At 46.9% G+C, this 12,553-nt stretch overlaps 2 protein-coding genes across 5 annotated transcripts; both read left to right on the top strand.

The window, feature by feature from the left end:
• Positions 1 to 304: 304 nt before the first annotated feature.
• On the top strand, positions 305 to 6,431 carry LOC136476624 (polyadenylate-binding protein-interacting protein 12-like). 4 transcript variants are annotated; one of them, XR_010763672.1, is made up of 10 exons: positions 305 to 1,259; positions 1,400 to 1,534; positions 3,924 to 3,968; positions 4,068 to 4,140; positions 4,230 to 4,342; positions 4,453 to 4,512; positions 4,590 to 4,637; positions 4,727 to 4,826; positions 5,772 to 5,833; positions 5,925 to 6,431. XR_010763672.1 is itself a non-coding variant. In XM_066474538.1 (10 exons), the coding sequence occupies exons 1-10, from the start codon at positions 903 to 905 to the stop codon at positions 5,980 to 5,982; spliced, it is 1,020 nt and encodes a 339-aa protein (XP_066330635.1). In that variant the 5' UTR covers positions 315 to 902; the 3' UTR covers positions 5,983 to 6,431. The 4 variants fall into 4 exon arrangements, 3 of the variants coding, with proteins under 3 accessions (XP_066330636.1, XP_066330637.1, XP_066330635.1); XM_066474538.1 differs by having other exon boundaries at positions 315 to 1,259; positions 4,758 to 4,826; XM_066474539.1 differs by lacking the exons at positions 5,772 to 5,833; positions 5,925 to 6,431 and having other exon boundaries at positions 4,722 to 4,806.
• A 3,030-nt stretch (positions 6,432 to 9,461) lies between these two features.
• On the top strand, positions 9,462 to 11,628 carry LOC136472457 (uncharacterized). Its single transcript, XM_066470159.1, has 3 exons — positions 9,462 to 10,061; positions 10,148 to 11,267; positions 11,352 to 11,628. Coding segments are annotated over exons 1-3 (1,242 nt in total). The 5' UTR covers positions 9,462 to 9,940; the 3' UTR covers positions 11,353 to 11,628.
• Positions 11,629 to 12,553: the final 925 nt, after the last annotated feature.

Below are 12,553 nucleotides of genomic sequence, written 5' to 3'. Positions count from 1 at the left end.
CGTTTTCTTTTTATAATAAATTCTATCATCACCGTCACAACAGCAGTTTCCTAGCTAGCAGGAGATATGATCCATATCCGAGAAAATGGATTTCCTTTCCTTTATTTATCACCTTATTATTATCCGATAAAGATTGGCAAATCACACCGGAAAAACAATATTAAGCACACACGTTAAGACTAATCCAAGAGAGTCCAACGTGACGCTACTACTGGCTGGACTGGATTAGCGGGCATTAATCGCTCGCAAGGAAGCCGTGGCCGTTGGAAGGCGTTGTGAGAAATCAGAAATGGAGGTGTGACGAGGGGCTTTTGGCGAAAGAGGCAGCAGCACCGGCGGGCGGAAGGGGACAGGCGCACGCACGGGACGGGAGAGAGGAAGAAAGGCAGTAGCAACCAGCACCAGCAGTGCACCACCACCGTACCCCGGAGGGGGCAGGCAGCGCCCAAAAAAGGCGAAGGGGAGCCTGCCTGTCCGTCTGAGAGAGAGAGAGAGAGAGAGAGACCGAGGAAGAGGAGAGAGAGGCGCAGACGCGCATCTCCCCCCGCTCCTCTTGCCGGCCGTCCCCTGCTGCTGCTCTGCGCCGGTCGGCTCTGCTCCGCTCTGCTCTCACCACCAACCCGCCGATGCGCGCCTAGGCTAGCCAGGCATCATCCTCGCGACGACCCACCACCCACCCGCTTCCGTGCTGCATCCCCTCTTCCTCCCGGTTGTTCTGCTGCGGCTTGCCTGCGCTGCGCATCACCCCTGCCCCCGATCCACCTCCGCTGGGACGCCTGGCTCTATATATACGCCCGCCAGCCCCCGCCTCGTCTTCTCCGACCCCGCCACAGAACCTTCCAGAACCCTCCTCTCCCCTCACCTCCACTCTCCTCCGCTCCCCTCCCCGACCGACGACTCCGATGGCCGTCGTCGAGGCCGCCGCCGCCGCCGCCGTCGACCACGCCGCGCCGCCGCGCCAGGAGGAGGAGGCGCCGGGCGCCGGCGTTGCCGCCGCTGAAGCCGGGGAGCGCGAGATGCGGGATCTGGAGGACCTCCTCTCCAAGCTCAACCCCATGGCGGAGGAGTTCGTCCCGCCCTCCCTCGCCTCCCCCGTCGCCGTCACCGCCGTCGGCGCCGGGCCCCTCACGCCCGCGCCGCTCTCCCCCGCCGCCTACGGCTTCTACCCGGCCGCCAACGCCGGCTTCGCGGTCGCCTCGCCGGCGGGCCACCGCGGCGTCGTCGGCTTCCCGGCCGTCGCCGACGCCGGACGCGGCAGGGTAAGGATAGTCCTTAATTGGCCTCTCAGCTGCCCGCGCCCCACCCCCCCGCGCGCCCGCGCCCGCCCGCTCGCATCGATTCCATTTCCCATGTCTCCCGCTGATGATCGTCGTGATCCGCCCTTCTCGCTGCTGTGCAGAAGAAGGGCGGAGCCGGTGGAGGGTTCGGCGGCCACGGCCACCCCGGCAGGCGGCGGACCAACAGCCGCACCAGCATGGCGCAGCGCGACGAGGTCATCCGCCGCACCGTCTACGTCTCCGACATCGATCACCAGGTCCGATCCATTCCTTCCTCCCATTTCGGTGTCTACTCGCGCCAATTGGGAATTGTCCTCTTCCGCTAGCGGCCTACCTACCGATACCGATCGATCGAGCGATCTCTGATGCTAATTTGTTATTTTGTTTTTCGTCGCACTACCGGTGATGATTACTCGGTGAGATTTTGGGTTCTGTCCGTGCGTGCTCCCGGGCAACAGGATGCGATCACGAGATCGGATGATGTTTTGTCATGACTCATGAGCGGGATGACTCGGGGAGCACAGGTTGGGATGTAGCATACGCCACTACGCAGTAGAGGCGTAGGCGTTGCTGCCCCCGAGTATGAGCCATCCTTTTTGTGCTGCTGCTTTGGTAGATTTGGATGCCACTTTCTGCTAGTTTATCTCCCGCTGCTGCTTGGCTATTTGTTCCGTGCGGAATCTGGAAAGCTGTATGCTCTGTTCTGTTTTGCCTTTTATGTGCTTGGCTGCCTGTGTGTGCTTCAGCGAGCCTTTAGTATTGTTCTTCTCTGATGATGTGGTTCATCTTTCTTTGTTTCATTTCACTTGCCATGTGCTTCTGTCTGCGGCAGTGTGGCATCTTTGCTTTTGTTCATGTGGTTTGTGTCATGACATCTCTTGTTGGATCACCTATGTAGCAAAGGTCTATAAAATCATGTTTCTGATTTTGTCTAAGATGCTTATTATGGACTCCCTGATCACCTATGTAGCAAGGGTTCCTTACTAGGAAGTGTGACCTTGAAGAGCTCTGTTTTGAGGTTCCTTTTGTGGAGTGCCACCAGGAAAGGACAATCAGTAGCTAGACCATGTTGTGCTGTAGAGACTGCTAGAAATACTAGGTGCCTCTGCTTTTGAATTTTTTAATTTTTCTCAGAATTCCATATATTCTTGAGTGCAAGGAACAAGTTCTATTTTGTGCAATACCTAGGGGACCATGTTTGGTTGATTCCTGTCAAACTCTGCGCACATTTGTCTACATTCCTTTCATGTATGCTATGGGAGATGTTGACATTCCGCTTGTCGTTGTACACTTTATATCTGTTTGACTATTTGTAGTTGGCATCAGTGCTTACAGTCATAAGCTTTGAGTGAACATTTAGTATTTGCGTGTTGGGAAGGAATGCCGATATGCTTAGTTGTGCATGAGTATTGCTGTTGCAAGGTTTAGATGCAGTGTTGTATGGTCTTTATAGTGCATGTATTTTCTAGAACAGCAACACTTCTATATTGCAGAATGCGATCTGGTATATGCGTGGTAGTATCTATAGGAACTAATAAACTTACTTTCTCTTTGGCATTACAGTAGAGCAAGTGCAACACCTCGATAAGTAATTTTGTACCTCATTGACATTTATGGGCTGGCTGTTCAAACAGTGTATTGCATGTGTACAATGGATTTGCATTATCAGAATAGTTGTCAGTTGTTGCATACTCCATTTTACACATGCAACAACTTTGCTGAAGCATGGTGACCATTTCAGTCTTAAATTAATTCTGTTGAGAAAAATGTATAAATGCAAGTTGGTATAAGTGAATATCTTCTTCATTGTCATAACTATGCTGTATTTGATTGTGATTATGTTGGACAGAAAGTTGTTTGGTACTAGCATGGCATGCCCTGTGTTCACCATCCTCTGTTGCTTTGGATGTATGGAAACAATACTATCTTGTTTTCTACAACCTGTCCATAGCTTTGCTTGAGCTTTAGCTTGTAGCTGATGCAAATTCTGGTTGTCTAATGTTGTTTTAAAGTCATTGTTAAGGCCTAATAGTATATTGATATATGTTGCCGTTTGGGTCCAAGGGGCCACTTAGATGATCAAGACCGTGTCTTGTCTTTAGTCTTCCACCTACGATATTGCTCCTGGTGTAAAGCATTGACAGGCATATGCCCTGCTCTTTCTTAATATATGGAAAAGGAAGAGGCGCACCCTACCTTGGATTGGGAGTTTGGGACAAAAGGCTTTTGTCGTCGTTGTAGATGCAGAACACAGAAACATTTTGCAATGCACATATTTAAGTTTGGCCCACTGTTATGGCTCCTAAGATAGTGTTTGCTGATGTAGTTAATCATACTGCTGATTTTTTGTAAAATACAAAGTAATTGTGAATAGTCAACGTTTCTTAAGACATGTAGTTGTTGCCATAGCTTTGTATAGCCATGCCCTTTTCTTCCTTTTCTGTCATACCTGATAGTGCCACTTTTTTGCCAATTGAAGTTGAAAAAGTTGGGTGATGTATTAGGGAAATATTTATCTAACTGTTATATTCTATAGTTAGCTTCTGTAGTACACTGTTTATTCACGGTTATAGTGTCACATAATGTTTGAGTTGCTAACTAGCAATTATATGTAGTTCTGGTGCTAATTTCTCTTTTGTTGTTCAGGTTACTGAAGAAAACCTGGCAGCACTATTTATAAATTGCGGACAGGTACAAATTTATGGGACAGTTGTAAACCCCCTTACATATATTTAGTTCCCCATTTGATTTTGATGCAACTGTGCATAATCTTGGATATGCTCTCTGAAGGTTGTGGACTGTCGCATGTGTGGGGACCCAAATTCAGTCCTTCGGTTCGCTTTCATAGAGTTCACTGATGAGGGTAACATATCCATATCCAACCATATTTCAGTTTGCTTACTTTGTGTAATGAATCTACTGTTCATTGGGTGATAAACATCCATGTTCCAGAGGGTGCAAGGTCTGCTCTGAATCTGTCAGGAACTGTGCTTGGATATTATCCTGTCAGGGTTCTGCCATCAAAGACCGCCATTGCACCAGTCAACCCAACATTCCTACCCAGGGTATGCAACCTTCAGGAATCAACATGCTTGTCTTAAGTTCATGGCTCAAGGTTCATGCTTGTATCTGGTATGGTCTCTAAAAAAGTTTGCCATTTTTCTGTGATCTGCAGTCTGATGATGAACGGGAAATGTGTGCAAGGACTATTTACTGCACAAACATTGACAAGAAGGTTTGCTACCTACACTCATGCTACCACTAGGTATTCATTTTGTCATTATTCTATTTTAATATATGCACTTACTGCAGGTCACTCAGGCAGATCTGAAATTATTCTTTGAGTCTATATGTGGAGAGGTTGGTCATTCTTTACTTCAAACATCATTTCCTTTCTGTACAGTCTGTGTTGCTAAATGTTTGCAGAAATGACAATTCAACCAGCACAGTATCATTGGCTCATTGCAATGACTGCTACAGGTCTTTCGACTGAGGTTGCTTGGTGACTACCATCATTCTACTCGCATCGCTTTTGTGGAATTTGTGATGGTTAGCTCGCATACCTTCTTCATATTTGCGCAACTTTTTTTGAGGGAAATATTATACGCAAAAATTGCCTGCAGTGCACATTTTAAATATGTTTTTAGCATTGTTTTGATGGGTCATTATATCGTCTCCAAATACTAAAATGCTAAGAATATGTTGCTGAGAAGCATGCGGTAACTTTCTTTGCAGTAGAATATCCTGTGCTGTTCACATAGAAGAAATTTGCATCACTGATTTTAGTTTCTAGACAGATAGTGTTTCAGCTTTGGAAACCCAAATTAATTGAGGTAGAAATGTATGTGCAACGAGACTTGTCTTGTGTGCTGATATTTAGCTCTCAGCACCCAAATTAATTAGGTAGAGAACAGTTTAAGAACCTATCATTTTTTAGCCAAAACTGGAGAACTTTAGAACAATGAGTTTGAATCTTTGTTTTCTCAAATAAAGCTTTACCTTTAACTATTTTCTTCTGTTATATAATATTTCCCTAGGAATTGTTGGTGGTTTGAGTGAATCATATTTGGTTGGTCAGTACCCTCCAAGTTAAGGTCTACTGTTCAAATGTCTAATTCTGCGTGCTAATCTACGCTGATTGTTTAAGATTGAGCCTTGAGGACTATAAGTGGTCCTAACTCTTCTAGTAGAACTGTTAACACCTGCGCCTTGTCATCATGTTTTGCTCAGCACTGTGACCTGTTTTTTTTAATGTAAGATATTTCATCACTAGTCTCTGCTAGTATATAACTGATTTGTTGCTTCGCACTGCCTTACTGTCTCGAGCCTTCTGGTGCTAGTTATTTTGTGAAGGCAATGCTCAATTCAATATATTTGTAAAAGCTAGGTCCTTTAGATGGTGTTTTTTTTGTAACATAATTGATTATTATTTCCCCTATTCTTTTCAAGAAATAAACCCCCATCTTAAGGTCCATTTGTTTCTTAATATTTCAGGCTGAAAGTGCTACTGCTGCTCTCAACTGCAGTGGTGTGATACTGGGATCCTTGCCAATAAGGTAAAATCTGATATTTTGACACTTTGCAGTAGGGTATAGAGGAGCTGGGTGTGGATAACAGAGCTGGCCTACTGTGATATTTTATTTTCAGGGTGAGCCCGTCGAAGACTCCCGTGCGTCCCCGCGCGCCTCGCCAGCTGATGCACTAGATGTCGTAGGTACAGGAGGTGCTGATGGCACTGCTTATATATAATAGAGATAGACATATATATGAAAAGGGGAGGAAAGAAGTCACGACATGTGTCTTTTGTTTTTAAGTTATGGGCTCGGCCTTTTTTTTTCTTCCTTCACCGTTCTGCCGTGAGTAAAGCGCCTACGCCCGGAGCCAGAGAGATGGGGAAATCCCGGGTCGAGGCTGGGTCCTTTTTACCTTGCACTTGCACATAGAGGAGAGCTTCTCTTTATCTTACTAGAGGGAAGCGGGGGTCGGTCTGCGTGATGCTCTTGTCCCTGATGCAACAAAGGCGAAACTCCTGGACTTTTACCCTGTGTTCAGTTGTTTGCTGTGTCCTGGTTGGTACTGAAAAAAAAACTTGGGGATTGGAGACTATGAACTCTTGCTTACCGTTATATGCCCTACAAACCTTTTGGTTGCTTCCATCCATGTTACTAATGTTTCCTTGCTGTTGTGGTTCATGCTGTTGTGTTATTCGGATCCCTCCTTGTGGTGAGTGGTGACCGGATGTTCTTGGCTTTGTTTGTCTATGTGCACCCGTTGTTGTTTGTAGTTGTTTTGAGACATGAGACCTGATCATGTGCTGTTTCTGCTGGCTGCTGCCATGGGTTGTGTTGTAGTACACTTGGCTGCTGCCATAGTATATTGTTACATCTTACATGGTGCAAGTATCACATGACCTGTACGACATGAGATGCTGAGAAAGGACGAAGTTGATGCCACTTTGGGCAGCTGTTTGCATCCTAGCTCCCATTTGCAGAATTGTAGCGGTTTGTGTGAGTCTATGGTAACCTGCCCATAATCTTGCCCTGTTTTGAGGCTCTCGGTCCTCTGTTACATACCTGCCCATTCATGCACCAGTCACCTTGAATTCTAAATCTAAATACCACCTGGTGTTGTGCTCCTGCCATTTAAATACCACCGCGAGATGACCTGCGGCGGTGCATCGCTCTTGGCCCGCGTGGTACTGATGAATCTGTGCAATGCAACGACTACCTACCTACCTACCGGAGACACGACGCTATGGCATGTGTCAACGAGGTTTACGGCAGGGTGGTTTGACATGGGGCCGGGACGGGATGAGACGACACAGACGCAGAGGCAGAGAGAGAAGGACATGTCTATGTCAGGTAAGGTACGTACGCGTGCGCTGCGGTGGGGGAGCAAGAGCATGAGCATCCTCTCGCTCGCAGGGCCAGGCGGCCAGGCACAGCGCCTCGCTGTTCGTCCCCGTTCGGAATCGGACCCCCTCGTCCACGCCATGCCAGGCCGCCACGGCGCCATCACACAACCGCCGGGGGGCCGGCGACAACTTTGTGCAGACTGCACGGACGATGGACTCAGCTTTTGGTCTCTCTCGTCTCTTCTCATTTTTGTTTGTTTGTTGACAATGTATTCCCCCCGTCAACCCCTCCCCCTAAAAAAAAATAAATAAAAATCTTACCACACATTTCCTATATGGCTATATCTCAGATGCCTGATTTCAGGACGTGAAATAGAAATTGAGCAGTTACTCAAGGTAGAAGATGAACAACAACCCTTCGATCTAAATCAAACGGTCCCTGATACGTCGCCTGAATAAAACTTAAAAAATAGGCGCTTATGCTTTAGCAATTCCCTCCTTACTTTCCGAGAACTTTAAAGTTTAACCAAATTTATGTGAAAACTACTTAAAACTAATGATACAAAATTAATATCACCCAATTAGTTATGAAGCATATTTTCATAGTAAATAAACGGCAAATTTTGCTATTGGACATGCCAAATGACGCGTCTTTGCTGGCGGACACTGCGTTTTCCATCTTTTGCCGTGAGACACTCTGGTTTTTGGAAATACTGCCAGTGGGCACCGCAACCCAGTTGCACCCTGTTTTGGAGAGAGAAAACTTCGTTTTGGACATCGGGTGCCCCTGAACCAGACTTGGCGCCGTCCCAACCTGGTCTCGTTTGACCTAGTTGTAACGGCCGGCCCGCACCCGACTCCGTCGTTAGGGTTCCAGGCTCGCCATTTCCCCAATCCCGCTGCCGCCGCTCACTCCCAATCGCGCCGCCACCCACTTGTCTCCACTGCTCGTCGCGCCGCCGTCCACCCAGTGCCCGCCGCCGCTGACAGATCGAGCCTCGGCCGTCATCCGCCATGGGGGGTTGAGGATCTAGAGTTCCCCCGCGCCCCGAAGATGAAGTCCCCCAGCTTGAAGAACGGGCAGTGCCCTAGGTCTCTGCCTAGGGTTCCGCAATTCAAATGGCTAGTGAAAGGGTGAGTCTTTTGAATCCCTACTATTTGTAGATGAATGCCTGCGGATGTGGTAGAATGCTTGCGGTTTTGAAATCGTTTAGTTTGGTTGTTATCCTTTGTGTTGATTTAGGATGGATCCGACTTCCGCGTGTAGACTGGCGATTAGCGTACCTGCATATGTAGAGCAAAGACCAGATGGGCTCGATGATTATCATGTAACTGCTAATTACGTGCGTGTGGTAGACAAGGATAAATTCTCTTGGATGGGGTTTCTTGGGTGCCTTGGTGAGGAGATAGTCCATGGGGTCGACCAAGAACTGCAGGTCACCTTCTTTGACAAAACCAAGGATGAGACAGTGCGCATAGATTCTGATTATGCTCTGTTACATGCATTTGATGTGTATTGGGACAGTAGGAAGGTGCCACTGACTGTACATGTTGTTGACACTGGTCCTCGTTTGCTAAAGTCTAAGTGTTGTAATGCCAATGCCTCTCAGTCTTCTCAGTCTGTTATTATCACTCAGGAGAGTCAGGTTAATTGTCAGCCAATAGCTATGATCTTCCGTGATGAACTTGTACTGCCTAATCTAGTAGCTGATGACAATGGTGAAGCTGTTGATCTTAATGATGATGGTAATTGTGAGGCTGATGCTAATGGTGATGAGGGTCTTAATCTTGATAATGATGGTGAAGATGATGATGCTATTGCTGAAGAAGAAGAAGAAGATATTGTTGAAGATGACTGGGGAGAGGCTGATGAAGTGGAGTATGTAGGAGTAGATGATGAGAATGAGAAGTACAAGGATGGGGTCAATGATGATGGTGATGCTGACCCTGCTTACTATCCTGACAGTGACCCAGAAGATGATGACCCATTAGTTGTGGACGATGGGAGGGACTATGATGGTGTTGTTCATGTCACTGACATAGATAACCCTAAGATAGGTCTTGGTGTTACTTTTGAAGATGGTTTCTGCTTTAAGAGATGTATTAGACAATATGCTGTGCTTAATGAAGTTGAACTTGTAGTTCCATATAGTGCGTCATGGTGGTACCGAGCATATTGTAAGGCCAAGAGATGTCGGTGGAGGATTCATGCATCTCAATTACCTGATGGCAAGACATGGCAGGTATGTGAGCTTTGTAATGCTTCATTTAGTTTAATTTAGTTATCAATTGTTGCGTGCTAACCGTTGGTTGATGGCTGCAGATTAAGAAGCTACCACACAAGCATAATTGTGCCAGCACAAGCAAATTCTAGAACAACTGTATGGCTAACAATCACTGGGTGAAGGACAACGTTATAAACTGGCTTAGGGAAGATCCAACTATTGGAGCTAAAGATTTGAAGCAGAAGTTGGAGGAGAATTTTTGTGTACAGCTGAGCTACTACGTGGTTTGGGACGGCAAGCAAATGGCCTTAGATGAGATCATGGGTGGCTGGGAAGATAGTTTTGTACATGTGTTTTCTTGGAAAAAGGAGATTGAGAAGATGAGTCCTGGCAGTGTTGTAGAGATTGAGTGGGAGATTGTAGATGAGAAGAGAAGATTCAGTAGGATGTTTGTAGCACTGAAGCCATGCATAGATGGCTTCCTGCAAGGTTGCAGACCTTATTTAGGAATTGATTCTACAATTTTGACAGCAAAGTGGAAGGGACAGTTAGCATCAGCTGTAGGGATAGATGGCCACAACTGAATGTTCCCAGTGGCCTATGGAGTATTTGGCAGTGAGACCAAGGAGAATTGGGAATGGTTCATGAAGATGCTGCACAAGGCTATTGGTTCCCCAAATGGTCTTGTTATTTCAACTGATGCAGGTATGTTGCATTCATTGTGCTCTTGTTTTTCAATTGAGTGTTGTATGTTCCCCACCTGACATTGTTTCCATGCTTACTGACTGTAGGCAAAGGAATAGACAAGGCTGTTACCAAAGTTCTCAGTAATGGGGTGGAGCACAGAGAATGCATGAGGCATTTAGTCAAGAATTTCCAGAAGAGGTTTAGGGGAGAAGTGTTTGAGAGGAACTTATGGCCTGCATCAAGGTGCTATAGACAGACAACCCATGATAGGCACTGGAATGAGATGCATAAGGCATGCCCCAAGGCAACTAGGTGGCTGCAGGACAATCACAAGCAGCTATGGGCAAGGTGTAAGTTTAGCATAGCAAGCAAATGTGACTATGTCACAAACAACATAGTAGAGACTTTCAACAGTTGGATCAGGGAAGAGAAGTCATTACCTGTTGTAGAGCTAATGGACAAGATAAGGCAGTTGATCATGGAGAGATTTTGCACCAGGATGCAACTACTGTCCAAGTTTTCTGCCTTCAAGATTCTGCCAGCTGTCATGAAGGAGCTGCACAACAAAAGCAGAAATCTAAAGTACAACATTCACAAGAGTGGCCCAATGGTTGGTGAAGTTGGAGGAGTCAACAAGGACCTGGTCCCTTGGAGGTTCATTGTTGATCTAGACAAGAGAGAGTGCACCTATAGAGGTTGGCAGTTAACTGGTCTACCATGTGTTCATGCCCTAGCTTTCATTGGCACCAGAAGGGTAGACTTAGAGGACTATGTTGACCACTACTATTCTGTAGACATGTTCAAAGCAGCCTATGCAACTCCAATGCCTCCAATGCCAAGCAAGGATGAATGGGAAAAGCTAAACCTTGGCTTCAACCTCCTTCCTCCTAAATGCAACAGAGCAACAGGAAGGCCAAGGAAGAGAAGGATAGTTGGAGTTGAAGAAGGTGGGTCCAACAGCAAGGGCAGGAGAAGGTGTAAAAGGTGTGGTGGATTTGGACACCTGCAGAAAACCTACAATGAAACTGTTGCAGACCCTGATGCACCACCATCTGCACCTCCAAAGAAGAAGAGAAGGACTTATAAGCCAAAGGTTGTTGAGATCATAGAAACAATAGAAGAGCCAGCCAAGAAGAAGAGAAAGGCCTCCACCAAGGGGAAACAAACCAGCAAGAAGAAGAAGACAACTCCAACTGAGCCTACACCTCCTGAGCAATCAGTGTAGTAAGTGATCCATTTCTTGCCAACACTATTCTTAATCTAAAGCCAAGTGTAGTTGATAACATGGTCACATCTGCCATCTTACAGGGTTCCAAGATCCCCAGTCACTAGGAGGCAGGCCAAACAGCAAGCTAGAGGTAGCCTAGGGGCATAGACTAGGAGTCAGAGCCCAAGCGCTTGCACTAGGAGCAAGAGGGGAGGGGCCTGATGATGAGGACATCGCCAAGATGGAGTCGAGGATGACTCCAATTCGAGAAGGGGAGGATGATGAGGACATCGCCACGCTGGACACACCGACGCCATGGTCTTCCCCAAGTTGCAATTCGTTCCCAACTCAGCTGCCACGTCGCCCTCGGATTCAGCAGACACGTCGTCACTGTTTCGGTCATAACTCTCTCATACGACATCGAAACGGGCTGTTCTTGGATGCGTTGGAAAGGGGACGACGACGCCGTCATTTTGGATCTGGTCCCAGCTCCAGAAGGTCCGTGGATCATTCTGTGTGACCACGGCAAGGTGCTGCGTCACCTATTTGGGCCAACTTGGCCATGTATCGTGTCGGGCCTTAAGCCCAAGTTGTGGGCGCCCAACCCCTGGCCATCCCCAACCCTAGGTTGAGTCTTAGACTATAAACACAGCCGCCGCCGCTGCTACACGATTGGGTTTTGTTTAGAGTTTAGTTTTCCATCGAGAAACTGAATCGTTCATTGTAACTGTGGTGACAAATCCTTTTACAGTGATCCAGGGCCCCCGTTCTTGATCTCCTCCACTGTGTCGATTAGTCCTTTGGAACCGAGTTCTTGAACCCTCTATTGATATTCGCAACATTCATATTTGCAATTTCAGATTGCGTGTTTTACCTTCTTGCTTGTGCTCTTCGATTCGCTTGCAGGAAAAGCCTTCTTGGCGAGGTCAATCAAGTTGTGCTTGGTTGATAACCAACGGAGCAGTGGTGTAACGGTTGTAGGGTTCGAATCGCGTCTGATTTGAAGCCGGATCGCCAACGTCGAGATCTCCACAAATCGAACTTACCGGCTACCTCTCGGAAGATCGGGCCTGTACACATCACCTGATGCCTGCGCTGGGAACATCAAGACAGAAGCAACCTTTTGAGCCACCTGTGCTTTTGGTGTGCTTTTGTGTGGTTCTATGAACTTGCTATTGTAATCTGTGTGCTTTTGAGCCTGGGTATTGTTGGTGTGAACCTGGTATTGTAATCTGGTAATTTAGTGAACCTGGCTATTGTTGGTGTGAACTTGATATTGCCATCTGGTATGATGTTCCATAAT

Source organism: Miscanthus floridulus, chromosome 8 (genome assembly GCF_019320115.1).
Source record: "Miscanthus floridulus cultivar M001 chromosome 8, ASM1932011v1, whole genome shotgun sequence".
NCBI classification, from domain to species: Eukaryota; Viridiplantae; Streptophyta; class Magnoliopsida; order Poales; family Poaceae; genus Miscanthus; species Miscanthus floridulus.
The sequence above is the reverse complement of the archived record's forward strand: the minus strand, read 5'-3'. Positions and strand labels throughout refer to the sequence as shown.

Excerpts from the sequence above, each read along its gene's own strand:
- LOC136476624 (XM_066474538.1), top strand. The coding sequence starts at position 903 with ATGGCCGTCGTCGAGGCCGCCGCCGCCGCCGCCGTCGACCACGCCGCG. Across the intron at positions 1,260-1,399 it reads CCGACGCCGGACGCGGCAGG|AAGAAGGGCGGAGCCGGTGG; the intron begins GTAAGGATAGTC and ends GCTGCTGTGCAG. Across the intron at positions 4,827-5,771 it reads CTTTTGTGGAATTTGTGATG|GCTGAAAGTGCTACTGCTGC; the intron begins GTTAGCTCGCAT and ends TTAATATTTCAG.
- LOC136472457 (XM_066470159.1), top strand. The coding sequence starts at position 9,941 with ATGTTCCCAGTGGCCTATGGAGTATTTGGCAGTGAGACCAAGGAGAAT. Across the intron at positions 10,062-10,147 it reads TGTTATTTCAACTGATGCAG|GCAAAGGAATAGACAAGGCT; the intron begins GTATGTTGCATT and ends TACTGACTGTAG.